Here is a 23,272-nt window from a genome sequence, read left to right as displayed (position 1 = left end):
AAAGCAGAGACATTACTTTGCCAACAAAGGTCCATCTAGTCAAGGCTATGGTTTTTCCAGTAGTCAGGTATGGATGTTAGAGTTGGACTATAAAGAAACCTGAGGGCCAAAGAATTGATGCTTTTCAACTATGGTGTTGGAGAAGACTCTTGAGAGTTCCTTGGACTGCAAGGAGATCAACCCAGTCCACCCTAATTGGAAGGACTGATGTTGAAGATGAAACTCCAATACTTTGGCCACCTGATGCGAAGAGCTGACTCATTTGAAAAGACCCTGATGCGGGAAAAGATTGAAGGTGGGAGGAGAAGGGGACAGAGGATGAGGTGGTTGGATGGCATCACCAACTCAATGGACATAAGTTTGAGTCAACTCCAGGAGTTGGTGATAGAAAGGGAGGCCTGGTGTGCTGCAGTCCATAGGGTCACAAAAAGTCAGACATGACTGAGCGACTGAACTGAACTGATGGAATCTAGAAAGACTGTACTGATGATCCTGCTTGCAGGGCAGCAAAGGAGACTCAGACTTAAAGAACAGACTTCTGGACACAGTGGGGAAGGACAGGGTGGGATGATTTGAGGGAGTAGCACTGAAACATATGCAATACCATATGCAAAATCAAAGGCCAGTGGGAATTTGCTGTATGACACAGGGAACCCAAAGCCAGTGCTTTGTCACAAACTAGAGGGGTGGAATGGGGACAGAGGTAAGAGGGAGGTTCAAGAGGAAGGGGCATATGTATACCTATGGCCCATTCACATTAATTCATGGCAGAAACCATCACAGTATTATAAAGCAATTATCTTCTAATTAAAAATAAATTCTTTAATAAAAGAGTTCACATAAGGATCAAAAGAGAGCTTATATCAAAAACAGCTAAGATGGAGTGAAGATGGTATGCCTTGGAAAATGCATTAGGTGACTCAAAAACTGGCTCTGATAATTACTAGACTGGCTCTGATAATTATAATGTGAGAGAGGAGTGTGAAGAGTTTGGATAGACATTGTTTCATGAAATATGAGAGGCAGAGAAAAGGTAGGAATGCTTCTGAGGTAGGACAACCAGGAGGGTGAGACATCTAAGGACAGCTAGTATGAAGAAGGTAAGTCCTATGGAACAAGCACCTGGCGGGTAAGAATGATGCACAAGCAATACCTCCAAGTATTGGAATAGCAGTCATGTGGAAGACAGAGTTTATTTATTGTGTATTTTCAGAGAGAAGTTAAGTGAGTGGCTGAACATTACAGGAAGGAAGGCAGACGTTTGTTCAACATAAGCAAGTTCTTGATAACAATTAGATCTGTCCAAGATTCAATCTGTAAAGTCATATGTAAAGAAAGCCTTCCTGACTTTCCTTAGTGAAAAAGGAAACTGAGGTAAACTGCCTTTAAAAGTCATGTTAATGATTAGATTCTATTATTCTTTCAGATTATCTCTAATCTGGCAACAAGTTTAAGTTGATAACTGCATTTATTTTTTTGAAGATATTCTTCTCATTCATTACATATTTTTAAATGGTTGCTGTGTGTGAATCATTACATTAAGTTCTGTGGGTGATTAAATATGCATAAAAATAATGAGTGTCAGAAGTTTATGGTCAAGAAAGGAGTTGTACACATGTATAACACATACCACACTTGCATACATGTAAAATTATGCCAAAACATGTATAACATACTATTCCTTGGCTGGGGTTTGTCATCAGGTTAAAGAAAACATGTAATGTAAAGCACGATTCAGTTAAAACTCTCATCTTCTTTGCTAGGGAGTCTCTTAAGTGCTCTGTCTCTAGGCCAGATTATCCGCCTGTCCAAGAGCAAACTGATGCATCCATAGTAAAGATATGAGTCAAATATTCTGGCTTTGTTCTGAGGCCTTTCTTGGCTTGGACTCAATATACTGGATATCATCTTCCAATTTCCCAGCTAGCTCTTTCAAATCTTCTCAAAAGTTATTATACAAAGAATGAACAATAGGAATTATCCAATAGACTTTCCAAATGCAATACCCAGCAAAGCAACACTGGAGTGATGTAAAACCATCAGTTACTAAATTCTATCCCTCATCACCAGGAAACTAGTCAACAGCATGAATTCATCAGTTTGAATGCAACCCAATATAGAAAAACAATTCTTGAGTTAGAAGTAATAATGGGATACAATTTTTTGGTATATGAAGCATTACAAACTTACCAAGTACAGTTCAGGAAAAAGCTGAAAATATTATTGCATTATAATAATACTCAATGATATGAATACAGGGAAAAATGAAAATGAAACAGTTACATTTGATGAAGTCACCTTTGAATGGTCAAAAAAAAAATTACAAACAGGAGCTATATAAACCACTGAATTTTTTCCTCAAATAATCTGAAAATAAAAGTTTTCTCAGTTCTAATCTGAGAAGCTGACCTGAGATTGCTGGAAAAGGATGCTCTTCTCTGGGTTTATGCCACAAGCGAGAAGAGCAGCAGTCATGTCCAAGATGCTCTGCCGGAGGATGGTTGGGTCTTGGGGGACAGTGATGGAATGTAGGTCAACAATACTGTACAGCACAGAGTCATGCTCGTCCTGTAACCTCACCCAGCTCTCAATGGCCCCCAGATAGTTGCCGAGGTGGGGGATTCCGGTAGGCTGAATGCCCGAGAATATTCGCTTCACGGCATCTTTCTGGAACAAAGGAGAACAGACAAAATTGTTTTTGAAGCAGAATCCATGAATCTGATGCCCATGTTACCACAGCTATGATGGCTACCCCTATTTTTTTTTTTAATGAAATCTGATAGTCATCATCCTTATGCATTTCTTTTGTTCCTACTTGGTGCAAACACTATGTTAGGTGCTATTAGGGGACAGAAGATGATAATATATATTTTTTTTCTTTTTGCACTCAAAACCTTACAAATGCAAAGGCATATAAGGAAAGGTCTGTATCTTCAATCTTCAAGATAGAAGATATGCTTATGAAAATAAAAGGAACAATACAACATGACAACACAGTCATGACCAGTTTGGAAAGATAAATAGTGGGGTACAGGCAGGAATTCCCAAGAGCAAAAATGACTGTGGTTCTGGTGGTCATTACAAAGACTTCAGACATAGAAGTGAAATTTCACTGGCGGTTAAAGAGGCTCCAAGGGTTTGTTATGACATGATTCACTCGTTGTGCAGGTAAGGCAATGAAGGCCATAGCATTAGGGCTAAAGGCTACTACTACTTAATTCAGTTTTCTTTAAAAATAATTGCTGATATAATTCAATGTGCAGAATCTTGGGCTAAAATTTAGGAAATCTACATTTCTGATATTACTTCTTGATAAAGTTATTTAACATTTTCATGTTTTGGTTTCCTTTAACTTTTGATAAAATTATACTTGTTTTTTTTTTAATTTCTTCAAAATAAGTTTTTAATTTTGCATAGTTTTTAAATTATAAAATCATTTTTGACATGCTTTCACACTGACCTAATTTGCTGTTATTGAAGTCATAATAGGAAGTGAGAAAAAAAATGTGCCTCTGTATTTGTAAGATTTTGCATGCAAAAAAAAAAAAAAATTTGTTTGCCATACCATGTGGCTTGTAGGATCTTAGTTCCCTAACCAGGGATTAAACCTGTGCCCCCTATGGAAGCATGGAGTCCTAATCACTGGACTGCCAGGGAATTCCCCTGCAAATTTTTTTCAAAATATATTTTCTGTCCCTAATACAGAGTGAAAAAATATCATGTTTCCTTTTAATCATTTTGCATTCTATAGTGAAAAACTAAAAATGAATGTATATCAATAAATGTGTTATAACTAAAAGGATCTGAAAAAATAAAATGCATCCTTATCATTTTTAACAATAGTAAAAATATTACTAAAATAGCCACAATTTACTAGAAAACTACTATATTGCTGGTATTTATGCTCAATGCTTTATATACATTAATGTATTTATCCCTTATAATACACAATATGGTAGGCATATGATTGCCTCCAATTTGCAGACGAGGAAACTGAGGTTCAGAGATATTAAGATATCGACCATGATCACACAACTCATACATGAGACTGCAATTTCAAGCCAAGTATCACTGACTGCAGAGCTCATGTTTGCTCCTTCCACAGGCTATCATGTTTTGCTTAGCCACCAACTACTCAAACTTTTTACATTCATTGCATTATTTTGCAACTTCTCTGTTGCCAAAAAAAAAGTTATGGGTGAAAAAGAATATTCTTATGTTTACTAGTGTACAAGTTTCTCTAGTGTACATAGTTAGGAGGTGAATTGCTGGGTCATACGGCTCAGCCAGTAAAGAATCTGTCTGCAGTGCAGGAGACCTGGGTTCTATCCCTGGATTGGGAAGATCCCCTGGAGAAGGGAAAGGCTTCCCACTCCAGTATTCTGGCCTGGAGAATTCCATGGAATCCATAGTCCAAGGGGTCGCAAAGAGTCGGACACAACTAACCGATTTTCACTTCACTTCAAGGTATGCATTCAGTTCAGTTCAGTCACTCAGTCGTGCCAGACTCTGTGCGACCCCATGGCCTGCAGCACGCCAGGCTTCCCTGTCCATTACCAGCTCCTGGAGCTTCCTCAAACTCATGTCCATCGAGTCAGTGATGCCATCCAACCATCTCATTCTCTGTCGTCCCCTTCCCCTCCCGCCTTCAATCTTTCCCAGCATCAAGGGCCTTTTCTGGTGAGTCAGTTCTTCAAGGTATGCATATGTATTTTCAATTGTATTACAGTGTGCTGAACTGTTCCTAAGTATGCAGCTTCTACCACCAATTCCTGTTGGTCCACATCCTCACCGACACTTTGCCAGTAGTTTTAATTTTAGCTAACTAGTGATATTAGGTAAAATCTCATTACAGTTTAATTGCATTTCTTTGATTATTTATTAGAGAAGCTGAGAACTCTTACAGTTATTGCTATTTTAATAACCATATTGCTCTCCCCTGTGGAGAGCCTATTCAGGTTATTTTGTCTATTTTTCTGATGTTGGAAAATGCTTTTATTGATTAAAGAATTTTTGTATATTCTGGACCCTACTATTTTGCTAGTTACGTGTGTGGCCAATATAGTCTCTCCTTGTGTGGCTATTTGCTTTTTTGTTATCTTTCGATAAAGAGATGTTCCTAATTTTACCAAATATGTAATCTTGATTACAGATTTTTATGTCATAGAACAAATCTTCCAAAACCCCAAGTTTATGAAGATATGTGTATACATATATAAAACATATATGCATGTGCATGCTTTAAAGTTTTATCTTTAAGTCTGTATCAATTTGGAGATTTCTACATATGGTGTGAGGCAAGCGTCTGCTTTATTTTCTCTCCTTTTAATTTTTCCCTATGTGGATACCTAATTATTCTAGCACCATTTATTGAAAAGATTGTCTTTCCCCACTGCTCTAGAATTCCACTTCAGCATAAATCAAATTTCTCTATATGTCTGAGTCTGCATCTGGTCTTTCTATTCTGTCTCATTGGCTCACTGGTCTCTTTATCTATTTCTGTACCAGTATTACAGTTGTCTTTTTAATAAGTCTTGGGACCTGGTGGAACACGTCTTTCTGCCTTATTCTTCAATAGTATCTAAACCACCCTTGGTCTTTTACACTTCTCAATGCATTTTAGAGTCACTTGTCAAGTTCTAAGAGAAAAAAAACCTGTTGGCATATTTGATTGGGATTACATTGAGTCCATAGATTGCTTTGGGGAGAACCAACATCTTTATAATATTGGGTCCTCCAATCTTGAAAACCATACAGCAAAAGAGAATTAATGCAAAACATGATGACTATAGTTGATAACACAGTGTTGTATAATTGAAATTTTCTAAGCGAGCAGAACTTAAATGTTCTCCCTCTCACACACACAAATATGTAAGGTGTTGGTTGTGGTAATAATGAGCTTGATGGGGGATCTTTTTTTCCTTAATTTATTTACTTTTACTTGAAGAATAATTATAATATTGTGTTGGTTTCTGCCATATATCAACATGGATCAGCCATAGCTATACATATGTCCCCTCCCTCATGAGCCTCCTTCCCATCTCCCACCCCATCCCACTCCTCTAGATTATCACAAAGCCAGAAAGGGGGATCTTTGCACAATATATATCAGGTTACCATGGTATATGTGTACTTTAAATATCTTACAATGTATTTGTTGATATATATCAACAAAGTTGAAATTTTTAAAAAAAGAATGTAACATTTACCACAGACTTTATATATAATATTAGCTCCTAAAAGCTAATCTACTTCAGACACGTGAGTGCTAAGACTACTTACATTTTTCCCTTTCCTATTCCCTAGAATTTCAAATCCTATAAATACAGTCTATTTTCCCCATATCTGCTTATTTTCCTCTTTATTCTTCATATGACAGCTATAAAATAGAATGCTACATCATAGTTCCAGGATCCAGAATTGTGCTTGATCCAAGCACTCAGGAGACCTAAAAGATTTGTGGCTCTGAGAATATGAAAAATATCTTTTAAGTAACCGAGACCAAATATGATTTACACTTAGAATCATACACACACACACACACACACACACACACACACACACGAGGCCCTCAATGACTAACTCCTGAAATCATAATTTAGAGACATTATTTTAAAAATAGTTGGTAGATGAGAACTGAGGCTGAGGGACAGAGGTGGGGGCTGGAGAGGGAGAAGGGGAGAAAGAAAAGAAAGGGAGAGAGAAGAGTTAGCATAGAAAAAGTACCTATCAGTGAGGCTTTCTCTAGTACCTTAGGACCATAGTAAGCCCTGGGTTCCTGATATGGGAGTAAGTAAAGGAGCTTTTAGCGAGGTTAAAAATGATTAATGGGCTTTAGGGACTGATTGATGAAGAGACAAAGCAAAGCAGAAAAACAAGCTCTGAACTTAATAAATGGAAAGGAAAAAAAAAAATACCATCCAGAAACGCTTGACCTAGGATGAAAGGGAACTGTTTATGGTCATGTAAAAGATTATAAGGACCAGGACTATCAAGCTGGGGAAAAAAAAAAAAAGAATATTTCCACACAAATTCCTCCATGTTCAGGAATTATCCCCCAGGACAAATGGAGACACTAATTCTTGAGAAAACTAGAAGAGAAAAGCACTAGAGGACAGACTGTGGGAAAAAAAGAATTGTGACCAGTGGGAATGAACTAGACATGATCTAATACATCTTTTTCATTCTCTAGTTTCTGTGATTCTATACAGCCAGGCAGAGGGAATGATGTTATCAAGAAGTAAGAGCAACAAGAAATGGTTTGTTCAATTTTCCAGGAGCTATTAAGAAAATACAGGCTCTAAATGAGAACTGGATTCCTGGCCTTAAAAATATACAGAGAGTGTCTTGCTCTTCTGCGGTGAGTTTATGTTCCCGTCTGTTCACCCTGCAAGAGTCAGCAGGCAGCCTGACGGCATGGCAGGGGAGATACGCCTGGTACCATGAAATCATGGGGCTGGAATGTGGCGTTTGGGTGGTGGGAGGGTGGGGGTTCTGTGTTCAAAAGCAGGAGAGCTGGAAAAGAATGAAAATGAAAGGAGCATGGGCTTCCCAGTGGATGGGAGGCAAACCACAAAGAAAGCAGCTTCAAGACCAGCCCACAGGCGTTCACTCCTCAGGCAGGCTGGAGCATCAACCTTCGCTCCCTTCGCAGTGCACAGAGACTAAAAGGAAGGTCCGTCTTACAAAATAAGTCTTCATTTTTACTTCAGATGTATTTCTTTAACAAAGGCCACTTCCAGTCAATGCAGGCCTTGGCTCATTTTGTAACAGAATTAGTATCACCAATGGGTAGCTTCAGCGCTGAGATTTGATATATTCCAGAAGAGAGGACGAGAGTTTGAATTTGAATCAGAGGGAGAACCAATTTATCAATCTGACAGATGTAGCTCAAATCATTCCCGTTATAAGGGACTAAGCACATTCTAAATTCGTAATTATCATAACTTCAATGATTGCATCCAAAAGCAGTTGAAAAACCCCAAGCTGCTAATTATGGCAAAAGATAATTTTTCTAATCAACTAAAGAGAGCTTCTGATTTTATTCCCAAGTGCATAATATACATCCAAAAAAGCCTGCCTACAAGCTTAGAAACACTTTCAACTTTGGTATGGAGGTGGCAACCAAAGACTTCAACTAAAGATTTCAAGATTCTTATTACAAAGTCCTGCTTGTGTCCAGCTGGAGTATCAATTGTGTATTCATCATACCTGTTTTAATTATAGTCGATGGTAGATCAAAAACTTGGCTGAACAACCATCATGTCTACCTGGTTCCATGAAAAGCATGTTATCACAGACTGTGATTAGAAAGGATCAGCATTATCAACTAATTAGGCTGAAAATCTCTTTTTGTAAATCTGTTTATTCTGCTAAATAAAAAATACCACTTAAGGAGCTCTCTGTTAGGGCTTCTCAATTCTATCATGTATATCACCCTATCAGGTATACCTAGGCCCCTTGCATATAATTTTCAACACTCCCTTGAAAATGTCTCTACCACCAACTAGTGATTTAAGAGCTGAAACATAGGAGACCCAGCATTGAAAAATAGCACTTCCATCCTGGCTGGGAGGATCCAGGTGCTTCTCTGCAGCTTTCTTTGGCCACGGCTCAGCATTGTTCTGCCACAGTCAGCGCTTTCTTTCAGAAAGCACAGAGAGCCAGGAGTCTGGTGAGAAAATGCTGACTCAGCACCAAGGGAGGGAAGGAAAAAAAAAAAAACTGGGTTCATTTCTGCTTAGAAATGAAACCAGATGCTCAGACCTGAGAATCAATATAGTAAATATTAATTCAATATAAGAGAAAGCAGGTCTTATGTCACCCTCAAACCAGAAGCAATATATAGGCCAGCAATTAAAACTGTAGGAAAAAATCATTATCAAAAAGAAAAAAAGAGCAGTGACTTATCCATTAGACTGCGAGTTCCATAAGGGCAGGGAGGAGAAGCACTTACCACATATTGTTAGGCCAGGGAAGTAGTTTGAAAGGAATAAACTTGAGTTTTCACAGTTTTCTATAAACTTTTTTAAGCCATCTCCAAATTTTAAGAGCTGTGCACCTGTCTCCCACCCCACGCACTGTGCTGTCCTTCCATCACAGAGCGGAATGCTTTCACAGACGTATTCTTCATTCTTGTGCTGAACTCAAGCAATCAGAAAGATTCCCTGGCACTTGCATGGACTTCACTGCATGTGACGGAGGCAGGAATTACCGGCCTTACTTTCCAGGAAGGACACTGGAAGGTTAACTAACCTGCGCAAGATCACAGGCAGGTGGTCAGATCTGAATCTCAGCTCTCAGAACTGGACTCGCCCACCTTCTCACTGGTCTGCGTCCAGGTTAGAACTTCTTGACTTCAAGGTTGGCCTGAACTTTAACTACTTTCACTCCCACCCACAGCTCCCCTCTCCACACACATGCTTCTCAAAAAAAGGGAAGGTGTGCTTCTCAGGAAGGGAAGGCGATGTTTCCTGAGAGGCCCAGGTAACAGCCGGTGGCATAGCTGGGACCAGAACCAGACCTCCAGAGCTAGACTCACCAGACCACATGATGCTTTTGTAATTATATTTATCACATTCTTTTCTCCTGCAGCTATTTCTTTTGTACCTCAGCATATCTTTGGGCTTATTTTCTTCACGCGTTTCTTTTCTGTTTTCTTTCTCACACATCAGTGAATAGCACCTCAGTCAGTGTCTCCCCATCAGATGATGAAATATAAAATCTAGGGACTCTGGCTCCTAGGAGAGAATGCATTGTCACCCAAGGGAAGCTAAGTTATGTTGAAATGCAAAGCTTATATGTAGGTATGGAATAATCTGGCAAGTCCTTCTAGTTTTTATTGGAAGAGTGACTCAAATATATTATCTAAATAAAACATAAATAATTATAACATGATATGTAGTGAGAAACACTTTTAATTTCTAACAATAATACTGCTTCTTAAACCAAATGAGCCAGGGTCAAATTCTTGACATAAACATCTTAACCACCACTACATAATTTATTTTTACATTGAATGGAACAGTAAATACAGGCAAGAGATCAAGAATACTAAAATTTTTTAAGTATAAAGAATGATCTGAAATGCTTAAGAAAATAGTTTTTCCCCATAAGAAAATTTGAACATTGATCTTAAAGTGTTAGAGAAATCATTGCCTAGAAAGATACTTTTTTTTTTTTTAATCATTGCCTTTTTTGGTAAAATACAGGCTTATGCATGCATGCTTGGCCATGTTCAATTTCTTGCGACCCTATGGACTGTAGCCCACCAGGCTCTTCCATCCATGGGATTTTCCAGGCAAGAATACTGAAGTGGGTTGCCATTTCCTCCTTCAGGGGATCTTCCTGACCCAGGGATAGAACCTGAGTCTCATTTTCAAATGGAATATTCTTACTAGATATGTCTACCATGTAGAAAAGTCCAGAGAAAAGCTTGGTGTACAGACAACAGTAGAGGCAGTGAAGGAGCCCCAGCAGTCTGCACCCCGTGGGCTCTTCTGCCTGCACTCCAGCCAGCCTCTTGAGGAGCTTCCTAGAGCACAGGTTTGGAAACAACTTGATTCAGTATATTTTCAAAATATTAATATGTTGTTGAAAAAATATTCCTCCTCAGGGTAACAGGAAATATACAGAAAAGAGATTTTTCACAAAAAAGGCTGAGACAAAAATGTAAATACCACATACACAGACTTAGCTGTATGTATACATCTTTTCCTTTCTTTCTCTGGGGTAAGGCTCGGACATTATGTGACCATTAATCCCTTTCCCAGTTGTCCTCCATTATCTTCCATGAGGAGCTGACCTAGTCACTTGCCATTCTTGTATTGCTCATTCCCCTCTGCTCTCAGCCTGGATATCCTTCACCCTCGTCTCTGCCTGGAGAACCCCCCCCGCCCATAGTCTTCAAGGCCAAACAATCTTTCCCTGATTTTAAACTTGCTAAATATACCTTCTCCCTACCAAACACACACACACACAGTCACTCTCTCCAAGCAGAACAGACCCTTCTTTCATCAGTTCTTCATTATTGTACATATCAACCTGGTAACTTGGTAAATATTTTCTTATTTGCTTAGTAAATATTTTCCCACCTAGAATATGAGCTCTCCAGGGCTGGGGCTGTCTTTTTCATCATTATATCCCTAGTACATAGCAGTGCCAGGTACATTGTGAGCATCTAATAAGTGTTAGTGGAATAAATGACAAATCGCCCACTCCTACCCCTGACTTTGGCTCCATGTAAAGGGCAAAATAACTATACACAAAATGAACCGAATGTTCCAGTTATAGGTAGTTCCTAAACAAGCTATGTTCATGCTTGAAAACTGGTTTTCTGAAACTCAGAAACTCAATTCTTTAAAAGGCAGTTAAACTCCTGGAAAGCAGCCCATGGAAGCCTCACTGAACCCACAGTACTCCTGAAGGATGGTTTTAACAAGAGTATTTCAGCTGCACCCAAACACCATTCATAAAATTGTTTCTGTGGGAAAGTGAAATCCAAGTTCTATTTTGGGACACACAAGAACTACCTACCCAGTGGTGGCTCTGACTTCAGAGCAGAAAACACTTAAGAGGAGCAATCTGGTAGGAAGAGCAGGCTGTATTTGCATACAGACTTTTGAGACTAGTTTACGATTATTTGGAGGTGGAGAGGACGACAGAGGATGAAATGGTTGGATGGCATCACTGACTCAATGGACATGAATTTGTGTAAACTCCGGGAGCTGGCAATGGACAGGGAGGCCTGGCATGCTGCAGTCTCGGACACAACTGAGCGACTGAACTGAATTGAACTGGAGGTGGAGCAACATGTGGGAGCTGCCTTCAGCATTATCAGCATACCTAACACTGATATTGTGTGTATATGGTCTGTCCTGGAGGTGGCTGCCCTGGCTGCCATTGTTGAGAAGAAAGTTCAGAAGGTTGAAGGCAGGCGCTGGAGCAGAGGTTCCCACTCTATGTCTCTGTACCTGCAATATCACCTGAATAGGGACCTTTTAGGAATGCAGATACCTGGGCTCCAATCCAGACCTACCAAAGGTGGGCTTATTCCAGGAGAAAACTTAAAGAGTTATGCAAGCTGTGCTTTGACAAGCCTTCCAGGTGACTCTGATGCTTGCTCATTTGAGAGGGGCTTTGGGGGCACTCATATGTAGTCTTAAAATTCACTTCAACTACTTAAAATGAGGTACAAATGAAAACATTTGAATAAAAGACAGAAGATACCTTTTTAAGCTACCAGTTCTCAATCTTGTCTACACAGTGATCACCTGGGAGCTTTAAAAAATATCAATGCCTGGGTCCCATCCTCAGAGATTTTGATTTAATCAGTTTGAGATTTGGCGTGAGAATAGGGAATTTTTAAAAGTTCCCTGTGTGATTCTAATGTGTGTCCAAGATTGAAAAACCACTACTTCGAGCCAACTACTACATAATTACTCTCCAAAACTGCCAACCTGATTGGAAACATCGAAACACACACACATAAACAAACACATACACACACACGAACATACAAATGGACTACAAAAATGTGAAAAGTTCACTTGCTTGTAGTTTACATTTCAAGGTAATAAAATCCCTGAGCATTTATGCATTAATCCACAGTCAAGGATCCCTTTGGCTTCAGGCAGAAGTTCAGCAAATTATGGTCAACAGATTATGAAGGTGTGGCTAGAGTCCCTATGTTGCTGAGAAAAGACCAAGTAAGCACACCACCTTCCACCATTAGGTAAACTTACTTGATAATGCCCAGTCTCATAAATCCTTATGACTCAGGGATTCAAGAAGCTTCCCAGGTGGCACTTGTGGTAAAGAACCCACCTGCCAATGCAGGAGACATGAGATGCGGGTTCAATCCCTGGGTCGGATCCCCTGGAGGAGGGCACAACAACCCACTCCAGTATTCTTGTCTGGAGAATCCCATGGACAGAGGAGCCTGGCGGGCTATAGTCCATAGGGTCATAAAGAGTCAGACACAACTAAAGTGACTCAGCATGCAAGCAGGGATTCAAGAAGCACATATAGCCTAGACATTGATAAGAAAATAATCCCACTAAGATTTTGATATCAGAATTGTAAAGGATAGAATACAAAATTATCATTGTATAGAATGCTCTTTTCTACCTATGTCCCTTTGTGAAAAATTCTCTAACGTCCTCTAACCCCTACAGAGTCTGAATTCAACACCCAGGCAGTTGTAGCTGGGTTTCATGGTCAGCTCAGTCAGTTGAGGAAAACCTGAACTAACCACTGGTGGCCCTGGATAAGTGAAACCAAGATGCCAGAAATTCTTACATCCAACAAATGAAGGAACTCCATGACCTCAGTGTTCTGAAACTTTGAGAGACAGCATGAATATCTTGCAGGGTTCCCTAGTGACTCATAAAGAATCTGCCTGCAATGCAGGAGACCCAAGTTTGATCCGAGGGTGGCGAAGGAAATGGCTGCCCACTCCAGTATTTTTGCCTGGAGAATTCCATGGACAGAGGAGCCTGGTGGACTTCAGTCCATGGGATTCCAAAGAGGCGGACATGACTGAAGAGCTGAGCGCACACACACAATACTACAGAGAAAAAAAAATTCTAAAGCTATTTTCTTGGTATAAAAATATTTCACCAAAAAAAACTCTGACTATCCTAAATACTACTAGGTGAAAGAAGTCTCATTTTGCAGGACCCATGGCTCCCTTTCTCATCATCCAACCGGTAGACTAATACAATGCCCAGGGTTGTTTGAACAGTATTTGTTTCAGTTCAGACCCTTCTGTCAGCTCATTCTGTTAAGTCAACTTTAGAATAAGTTAGAAAAATGACAAAGTCAAGCAGTAAAATATGATGACTGTGATAACTTGTCTGGTTATTCATCGTGGTTAAGCAGTAGGCTTTAGCACCACACTGCCTGGGCTGAGTCCTGGCTTTATTACTTATATGGTCTTAAACATCTACAAAATGGGATAATAATATACCAGACTCACAGGGTAGATGACAGGATTGTGATGAGTTTATTAGTGTAAAGTGCTTAGTGCCTGGCATGGAGTAAGTTCTCCAGAAGTTATCTGCTCATTGATGGAGGTCAAATTTTTAAGTGTTTAAATATTTTCACCCAACCATCCAACAATAGGGCTTCCTAGGTGGCGCTAGTGGTAAAGAACACACCTGCTAATGCAGGAGACACAAGAGAGACGGGTTTGATCCCTGCATTGGGAAGATCCCCTGGAGGAGGGCATGGCAACCCACTCCAGTATTCCTTCCTGGAGAATCCCATGGATCGAGGAGCCTGGCGGGCTACAGTCCATAGGGTCACTAAGAGCTGGACATGACTGAAGTTATTTAGCGTGCACATATGCATTCAACCTACAGAAATGTGTCCTACAGAAATACTCCTATTAGAATGTAAGTCTACCTGGCATTCCCTATATGACTAATGACAAAAGGGCTACAAGCAACTAAATGTCCATTAGGGAACATACTAAATAAACAGCAGTTTTATTTTTAAATGATGGTATACTATGCAACAGATAAGAAGAATATAAGTACTAAGAGCACAGAGTGGAGATGAAGAGGCCCAACTCTTAAATCAAAGGGCCAAATCCAATACCAGCTCTGTACATACGAGCTGTGTTTCCCTGTGCAAGTCACTGAACTTTCTCATAAAATGGGTGTAATAATAGCACCCTCCTCAAGGCCTGAGAACAATGCTTAGCCCACAGTGGTTCTATACAGACATTTATTAAACAGACGACTGCTGACAAGGAAGGCGAATACACATTTAACTTAACAGTGGTTACCTCAAAGAGTGGGAATATGCAATGATTACCTTTTCGACACTCGTATTTATTTAACTCTTTTTAAGGGCATGAACATTTTTTGTAGCCAAATTTTAAAAAATAAATGCCTGGTTTTACTGCATATGGCCTGACGATGATATAATTACAAGAGTCTCATACCAACAGGAATGTTAGGTATTATCATTTTCATTTTACATAATGGGAAATAAAGACATGAATAAAGTGAAGTGATTGACTAAGCTCACACATGAAGTTATTTGTAAGATGGAACTAGAACGGAAACAACATAATGTAGTAGAAAACACATTTTGGGGATCAGACAGTCCTGTATCAGGTTCAATTGCTTCTACATATCCCAGGACTTTGTACAAATTCTTTAATCTCTCTGAACTTCTGTTCGATAATCTGAACAATGAGGTTAATAATAATAATGGCTAATATTTGTTGAGTGCTTACTATGTGCAAATACTCTAGCAAGAGCTATGAATGCATTATCTCATTTAATCCTTACAAAAAGCCTTATGAGGTAGGTAGTATTATCAACTCTGTTTTATAGGTGAGGAAACTGAGGCACAGAGGGGTTCAGTGAGCAGTGAATATCTAGTAAATAGTGGAGTCAGGGCTTGAACAGAAGCAGATCAAATTCAGCTATGCATGCTTCACTTAGTCCAGAGACTCGGTGCACGTACATGAAGGAGAGGGACCCACTGCAGGACAGAGTGGACTCCTGGAACCACCAGCAAGCCCCCCGTGAGACCAGACTCTCTGTAGATACTTCAGAGGGAGCATTTGAGAATACAACAAAGCACTCAATAAATCACTTGCTTTTATCCCTCTGCTTCAATAAATGATGCTACCGCCTAGACTGCACAACCTCAAATCTGCTGTAACTTTACGTTCACATGATGAACTTCTATGGGGATGTGTGACTCTCTCTCTTGCGCTGCACACAGTAAAGATAATTGCCCTGTGTACTTCTTGTTTTCCTTTAGAAGTGGTGGCCAGGACAGGGCAGGTGACAGGGCCAATGGCTCTTATTCATCTGGGCAGCAGCTTGGGTGCTAATTCTAAACACAGGTGGTGAGAGAGACCGCCAACAGGAAGGGGGAAGGAATCGCTGCTGACATGTGCAACTGGCAAGATTGATGGTTTCCCTCTCTCTTTCTCCCCAGTGCGTCGGCCTGGGGGCAGAGACGCAGGAGCTGCTGTGCTGGGGACAGTAAGATACACAGCGCAACGTCTACCTCGCGGCAACGCTGATTAATGAGACTGAAATGACACAGAAAACAGCCGGCGCTTCGGGAGGAGAATTCACAGGCCTTCCTTTCTTTAATGATTTCAACAAAAGCAGTTCCCATAAACAGCTGGGTTTGAACTGGAATACCCCGTGGTTACAGCAAGGCAGGGGTGTATTTGGTGGAATGTGTGGAGCAAAGGGTAAGGGTATAAGGGGAGTTTGTAATGAATTAAATTCACTTGTGATCACTGGGTACAAATCATAATGAATGAATTCCTTTCCTCTGTCTGTTTGGCTGAAAAATGTCATAAAGTTCTGGCTAAGATATTTACTTACCTAACCACGTAAAGAGGACATAGGAATACACCCACAAAGACTTTCCACCCCAATGAAGGCACTCGTAGTTTTTTTAGGGCTGAGAGGTGGTATCATCAATTTGTCATGTTTTACCATAGCTACATAATGTATGTACTAAAACACAGTACTTTCTTTTTGAGAAAAGATGAATTTGAATACCAAATATTATTTCTAGTACTTAGTATCAACTATTTACAAGGTATATTCACTTGGATTTCCCACCAGCAGCTCTTCAAACTTAATATGATACCCAAAATTAAATCTACTGACTCAACCTTCCAGTAAACTGCCCACAAACCTGCTCTTCTGCATTTTCAATCGTGGCTAATGACAGAACCATCCACTCAGTCTCCCAAATGTAGCAGCCACCCAGATTCTTTTGTTTCCTTCACCAAATTCTGTGGGTTAAAATCCTGACTCCTTCAATCGCTAGATATGTGACCCTTGGCAAGTATTGGGTTGACCAAAAAGTTCATTTGGGTTTTTCTGGAACAGTGTATAGAAAAACCCTAATGAACTTTTTGGCCAACCCAATAGTTGTGCCTCAGTTTCTTCCTCTGAACCAACATTTTAATAGTATTAATACTACTTCATAGGGTCATTATAAGAATTAAATATATTAGTACATAAAAAATGCTTAAAATAGTGCCTGGCACAAAGGAAGTGCTCAATAAATATTAGCTATGATTGATCTTAAATGTGCTCGCTGCATTTATATACATAAAATTACGTGAGGTGGTGGATGTGTTAACTAACTTCATTGCAGTAACCACTTCACAATATATATGGGTAACAAACCATCTTGTTGTTCACCTTAAACATACAATATGTCAAATATATCTTAAGCTGGAAAAACATCAGCTGTTATTATTAACTTTACCTAACCAATTGCTAAATCTTCAGGGATAGTTTCCAACACAATTTCACTACTCCCTCTCCATCAACAGTCTAATCTGCAATCACTTCCCCTGTGCTGTTTCAGTGGCTTCTGTCTAGCATCGATATCCGCCATATCACTATCTGAACTATCTTTTTAAAAGAGTGAATCTCCACTGGTTTGTCCTTTTCTACAGAGTCAAGTCCAAACCCCTCAAGTTAGTGTATAAAATCCTTCATAATCTGACTTCACACACATACAGATAACAGACCTGGCAGGGGCCAGTAGCTCCCTGAATGAACCCTAATTAAGCAACTGAGAAGTCTCATTAGAAACTCCAGGTTAATGATTTATAGTTAATATTTTATAACATGCTATTTTTCATTTATCATCCTTAGCATCAGAGCCAATATCATATTCAATTAAAACCACAAGAGCAATCTTCAGGATCTATAATTTAAAACCCAAATGTAAAAAATATTTATATGCCAACTGATATTATTCTAGGTCAGATTAAATTTAGAGCATTTCCATTGCTGGGTGTAGTGGGTTGAGTATGTCTCTCCACCAAATTCATGTCTATCTAGAACTTCAGAATGTGACCTTACACGGAAGTAGGGTCTTTGCAGATGTAATTAAGACGAGGTCATACCAGATCAGAGTGGGACCTAAATCCAATGACTACTGTCCTTACAGAGAGGAGACAACACATAAAGATACAGAGGGTTTCGGTCATGTGCCAAAGGAGACAGAGATGGAAGTGATGTAGCTGCTAGTCAAGGAACACCCGTGTTTGCAACAAGTCACCAGAATCTAGAAAAGAGTCCAGGAAGGATTCTTCCCTAAAGCCTCTGCAGAACAGCACGGCCCTGCTGACACCTTGATTTCAGACTCTGAGCCACCAGGCATGTGACAGGATACATTTCTGTTGTTTTAAGCCATCTGGTTTGTGACACAGTTAATGCAGCCTTAAAGAATATTACACTTGGACAATGGGGTAAACTAATACGATGAGTCTTTCACGGTCAGTCTGTTAGGATACTGAGCTTCTTCTCCAGAGCTGCCCAAGCCCATGCTGGGGCCAGGCAGACTAGAACACGAGCATTCTGCACTGGCTATCGTGACTGGACAGACCACAACCGCACATACGCAGGTAGTGGTGCTGAGGTCAGGAAGCATTTTTATTAGGTTCAGTTCAGTTCAGTTCAGTTGCTCAGTCGTGTCCGACTCTTTGCGATCCCACAGCATGCCAGGCCTCCCTGTCCATCACCAACTCCCGGAGTCTACCCAAACCCATGTCCATCGAGTCGGTGATGCCATCCAGCCCACATCAAATAAACAAATAGCTAAAATCAATGACAGGGATGTAATGAGTTGCTGTTACTTTGTTCTGGGAAAAACCAAAGGTCTAGGATCATATTTGCATTGCTTCTACAAAATTACTGTATATAGTTAGCTTTGCTCCATTTATTCCTTCCATTTAAACAGTAGATCTGAAATTTCCCCACACTAAATAATAACTCGGAAAATGTAAACTTACTCTTAGCAAATACCATTTCCTTTGGTCCAAAAATATTGATTGTGCACCATTCTTCTGATGAAGCAGTATGACACATACTATTTGAAGAAAAGCTATAACAAACCTAGACAGCATGTAAAAAAAGCAGAGACATCACGTTGCAAACAAAGGTCTATATAGTCAAAGCTATGGTTTTCCCAGTAGTCATGTATGGATGTGAGATTTGGACTATAAAGAAGTCTGAGGGCTGAAGATTTGCTGCTGGAGAAGACTTTTGAGAGTCCCTGGGACAACAAGGAGATCAAACTAATCAATTCTAAAGGAAATCAGTGCTGAATATTCATTGGAAGGACTGATGCTGATGCTGAAGCTCCAATACTTTGGCCACCTGATGCGAAAAGCCAACTGTCTGGAAAAGACCCTGATGCTGGGAAAGATTGAGGGCAAGAGGAGAAGGGAGAAATAGAGGATGAGATGAATAGATGGCATCATTGACTCAAAGGACATGAGTTTGAGGAAACTCGGGAGAGAGTGAAGGACACGGAAGCCTAGTGTGCTACAGTTCATGGGGTTGCAAAGAATCAGACATGACTTGGCGACTGAACAACAATAACAAACACTGCTGTTCTCCCCCGAAAGGGCTTTTTTCTTTCTTTGAAACCTTATGAGATTATTTTTTGGCATAATGACCCCGGCCCAAATCATTCTGAGATACAAGTTTTCTTAGATAATAAACAGTGAACTATTTCTCTTAAAAACTAAGAAAACATATCTATAATCTTTCTTTGAAGCTCTTTAGAAAGATTTTTTTTTTTCGCCTGTGCCATGCGGCTTGGGGGATCTTAGTTCCCCAACCGGGGATTGAACCTGGGCTTCAGCAGTGACAATGTGGAGCCCTAACCATTGAATCACTCGGGAACTTCCTAGAAAGAATTCTTATAATGCTTTGTATGAAATAAACTTGGGGGAAAGAAAGGTAAAATTCACATTCGGAAACCAGTGTCAGCTGATCATTAATTCACCATTCCTCTTTATATTTGAAAGATCTCAGGAAGTTATCAATGATAGCCCATAATGTTGAAGAACAAATAATCCAACATATTTTCGGCATGCCACAGTTTCCTGCTTGTCACATTTTTGAGCCTCTTATACAAGTTCTGAAAAATCTGGTAACTTATGCAGATCCAGAGGCTGTGTTGTCAAAGAAGTGTCAGCATAGAGGTCATTTCAGAGTTTCCAATTCTTTATACTTATTAATGTGTGTCTGACTTTTCTGAAACCCCATGGACCGTAGCCCGCCAGGTTCCTCTGTCCATGGGATTTCCCAGGCAAGAATACTGGAGTGAGCAGCCGTTTCCTTCTCCAGAAGAATCTTCCTGACCCAGAAATCAAACTCACATCTCCTGTATTGCAGGCAGATTCTTCACCTCTGAGCCATCAGAGAAGACCCACTCTTGTTATTAAACCTTAGGGTTTTTCACAGTTGAGTTTTTAGCCCTTCCTTTAAAACTTCACCACCATCACATTCAATTTTCTATTTATGTTTAATGGAAAGGTCATAGTTCTGATTTGCACACACTGTGTGTGTATACATGTACAAAATAACTCTGCATTCCTTAGTCAGTTGTCTCATTGTGCCCAATGAAATTCAAGACTATTTCTTTAATTAAGAGAGACTTGTTTTTTCTGATTGTTCATACAAATTGATTTTTTTCATTCTGCTTTAAACTGTCTCATCATTTATCATCAACTAAGCTGAAGAAACATTTATCTCATTTATAAAGTAATACAGTATCATAGCTTCATTTCTCTGATTCCAATTATTTTATTTGGAATTTGTGCATTTTTGTGCTGATCAAGTTGTAAAATAGAAACCAAAATAATTATTCTCCTTTATATTTTAGTTTGATTTTCAATTTTAAAAACCTACCTTTATTCATCAATGAATATTTATCATGTCCCTTTTGAAGTAAACACTGTTTTCCAATAAATTTCCAAATCTGACTATTTTTATATAGTTTATATATATATAAGCATATTATATTTTTATAAACATACTTTGAGTCAAAAATGAAAAATTTTCAACAACTTCACCACATAGCAGCACTCACTTTCAAATTGTAATGATTTTAAATACAATTTCCCTTGGCATTTTTGAGACCCTTTCCTCTTCAACTGGAAATTTTTTTGTGGCACATAATTCTTTTTTATGACTAAATATTAGTAAGTAAAAATAATTAGTATAAGTAACAGAATATTCCCATCTTCAACAGTTTCAATCAGATGGCTTGAAAGTACATCTCCAAAGTAGTACCTTATTTTTCAGCTACTTAGATGACAAATTACTATATACTGAATAATGATTAATGATTAAATACTTGGTACCACAAACGACACTGGTGTTTGCCTCAGTTCTTGGACATTTTTGTGAAAAATAACACTAACTTATTTTTTATATTACTATTAAATAATCATAGTTATTGAGAAAGTAACTGCAGATGCTTGTGTCATAACCATCAAATAATGAAGAGTGAGAAATGTATGTACCAAGTAAAACAAAGCTGTTTTGTGTAGACAGGCAGAACCCCAGCTGTGTGAAAAGGATGCTATTGAAATGTCATCAGTTGAGTTATACGAAAGTATAATATATAGATGATTTTCTTTTTTTATTTTCCATCTTGATGACAATTTTTTTTTAAAAAGCACTGTTGGAGAATAAATAGCCCAGTGACCTAGTAGAAGAATTACATAACAAAGTATTTTGCAAGTTCTCTTGTGTTTGTAGCAATTTTGCTGGTTCCTATCCCACCAGCACTGATGACTTAAGAAGACCCAAGAAGACTTAAGAAGTTAAGTGTATTTTTTCAGCCTTTATTTCTCATTGCTTCACTCCATGAATTGTCTACTTCTTTTAGTTACCTGAAGAAGCCATATTCTTTCCAAAATTGAACCCTTTGCACATTCACTTCTCTCTGCCTGGCGTGCCTTTCACCTGCCAAATTTCAATTTATCTTTTAAGGCTCAGTTCAGTTGTCATTACATTTATGAAGTCTTCCCCAGCTTCCCTAGGTTTAAGCTGAGTTAGTTGTTCCTTTAAGTACCCACAATGCTTTGTTCTCCCTCTAGTCCAGCATTTGATTGGGCTGTAATTTACTTTTCCAGCAATTCTGCTACCCTCACCAGCCAGTGAAATTCTCACGGGCAAGATCCATGTTTCTTAACATTCTTAACGTCAACAGAGTAGAGGTTTAATGTATGCACATAAGTGAGGTAGAAATGAATACTAACTGTATGACACTTCCACAGTGCAGGAGCTGGAAGTCTGGTCTTATCTTACTCAGCATCCCCAGGGAAGAAGAGAATGAGGGAAGGATATTCACAAGACTAGAAGGACATTTTCAAATTATCCTTTCCCAGGTTCCCTATGCATCTTTTAGTCAACAACATCTACAACTATCAGAACACCTTTCCAAATTCTTAATGTATGGCAACCTTTTTAAGATCTTTTTGCTTCTTTATTTAATTTGTTACAGTCTTATTTCTGTTTTCTGTTTCGGTTTTCTGGCCCCAGGGCATATGGGATCTTCACTCCTTGACCAGGAATCGAACCTGCACCCCCTGCACTGGAAGGTGAAGTCTTAACCACTGGACTGCCAAGGAAGGTCCTGTATTGCAATCTTAGCTGCATCTTTAATAATACACTATTAGAATAAAATGTGCTGAAAGAATTATTTCTATGAACACTTGATAAAGTTGTTCAACTCTGCTCAGAATGTAAGCAATCTTACTTTAAGGTTCAGAATGGATTTTATGTGATAATTTCCTGATTTTATTTTAACAAGGTACAGTTAGAAGGCCATTTGCAAGTATACAAAGAGCTCACAGTGTAAAGTCAATTTGATTTTTGACTAGCTCTGCCCTTAGGTAGAGTGTGTCTATCCTACAATACAGCACTATTTCCTTTTTCCGGAAGACGCAGCGGGCACTGTTCCCACCCCCAACTCCCTGGCCCCCGCCCCTGCCCCGCCCCCAAGGAACCCAGGAGCACGCCTAATCCAGCAAGGGCAGAAACACAACAGAACACTGCAGGGTCAGGATGTTTTGAGTTGAGTGAGGGGACGGGATTTATGGGAAAACTGAGTGGAAATGTGTTTATGTTTTTTAATCTGAATGCTTAAAAAGGATACATTAACAATCTCAAAATCAACATCAGATGTTGTGTGATGACTTCAACATAACAAATAACCTCTTAAAACAAAATATTTTGAAATCCAGTTCCTCCTTTGCTCACCTGCTGTTGCTCTGGTTCAAGGGGCCAGGGCTTCCACTGTGACATTTCCGAACAACCAAAAGCAACCTGGAGAAAAATGCTTTGGTCCTACTAGTGTCCCTGGTGGTAATGAAACAGCAAACTCCTGACATTAACTGGCAAGTTGAGCAGAAATGTATGTTTTAGTATCAGAATTATTTCAACTGCCCCTCACTAGGAAA

General features: G+C 39.3%; 1 protein-coding gene across 4 annotated transcripts in view; it reads right to left on the bottom strand.

Moving 5' to 3' along the window:
* WARS2 (tryptophanyl tRNA synthetase 2, mitochondrial) overlaps window positions 1-23,272 on the bottom strand; it is a 96,475-nt gene that overhangs the window by 50,823 nt on the left and 22,380 nt on the right. For 2 of the 4 annotated variants that reach the window (XM_068964879.1, XM_068964883.1), the window contains exon 2: window positions 2,410-2,667. The exons of 1 other annotated variant lie outside the window; for it this stretch is intronic. In XM_068964879.1, the coding sequence (XP_068820980.1) occupies window positions 2,410-2,667 (258 nt within the window). The remainder of the gene's footprint in view (window positions 1-2,409; window positions 2,668-23,272) is intronic. One more of the 4 variants, XM_068964880.1, reaches the window with a different exon arrangement.

The sequence above is a fragment of the Capricornis sumatraensis genome, chromosome 2 (genome assembly GCF_032405125.1).
Source record: "Capricornis sumatraensis isolate serow.1 chromosome 2, serow.2, whole genome shotgun sequence".
In the NCBI taxonomy this organism is placed as follows: Eukaryota; Metazoa; Chordata; class Mammalia; order Artiodactyla; family Bovidae; genus Capricornis; species Capricornis sumatraensis.
This window is presented reverse-complemented; position numbering and strand designations above follow the sequence as displayed.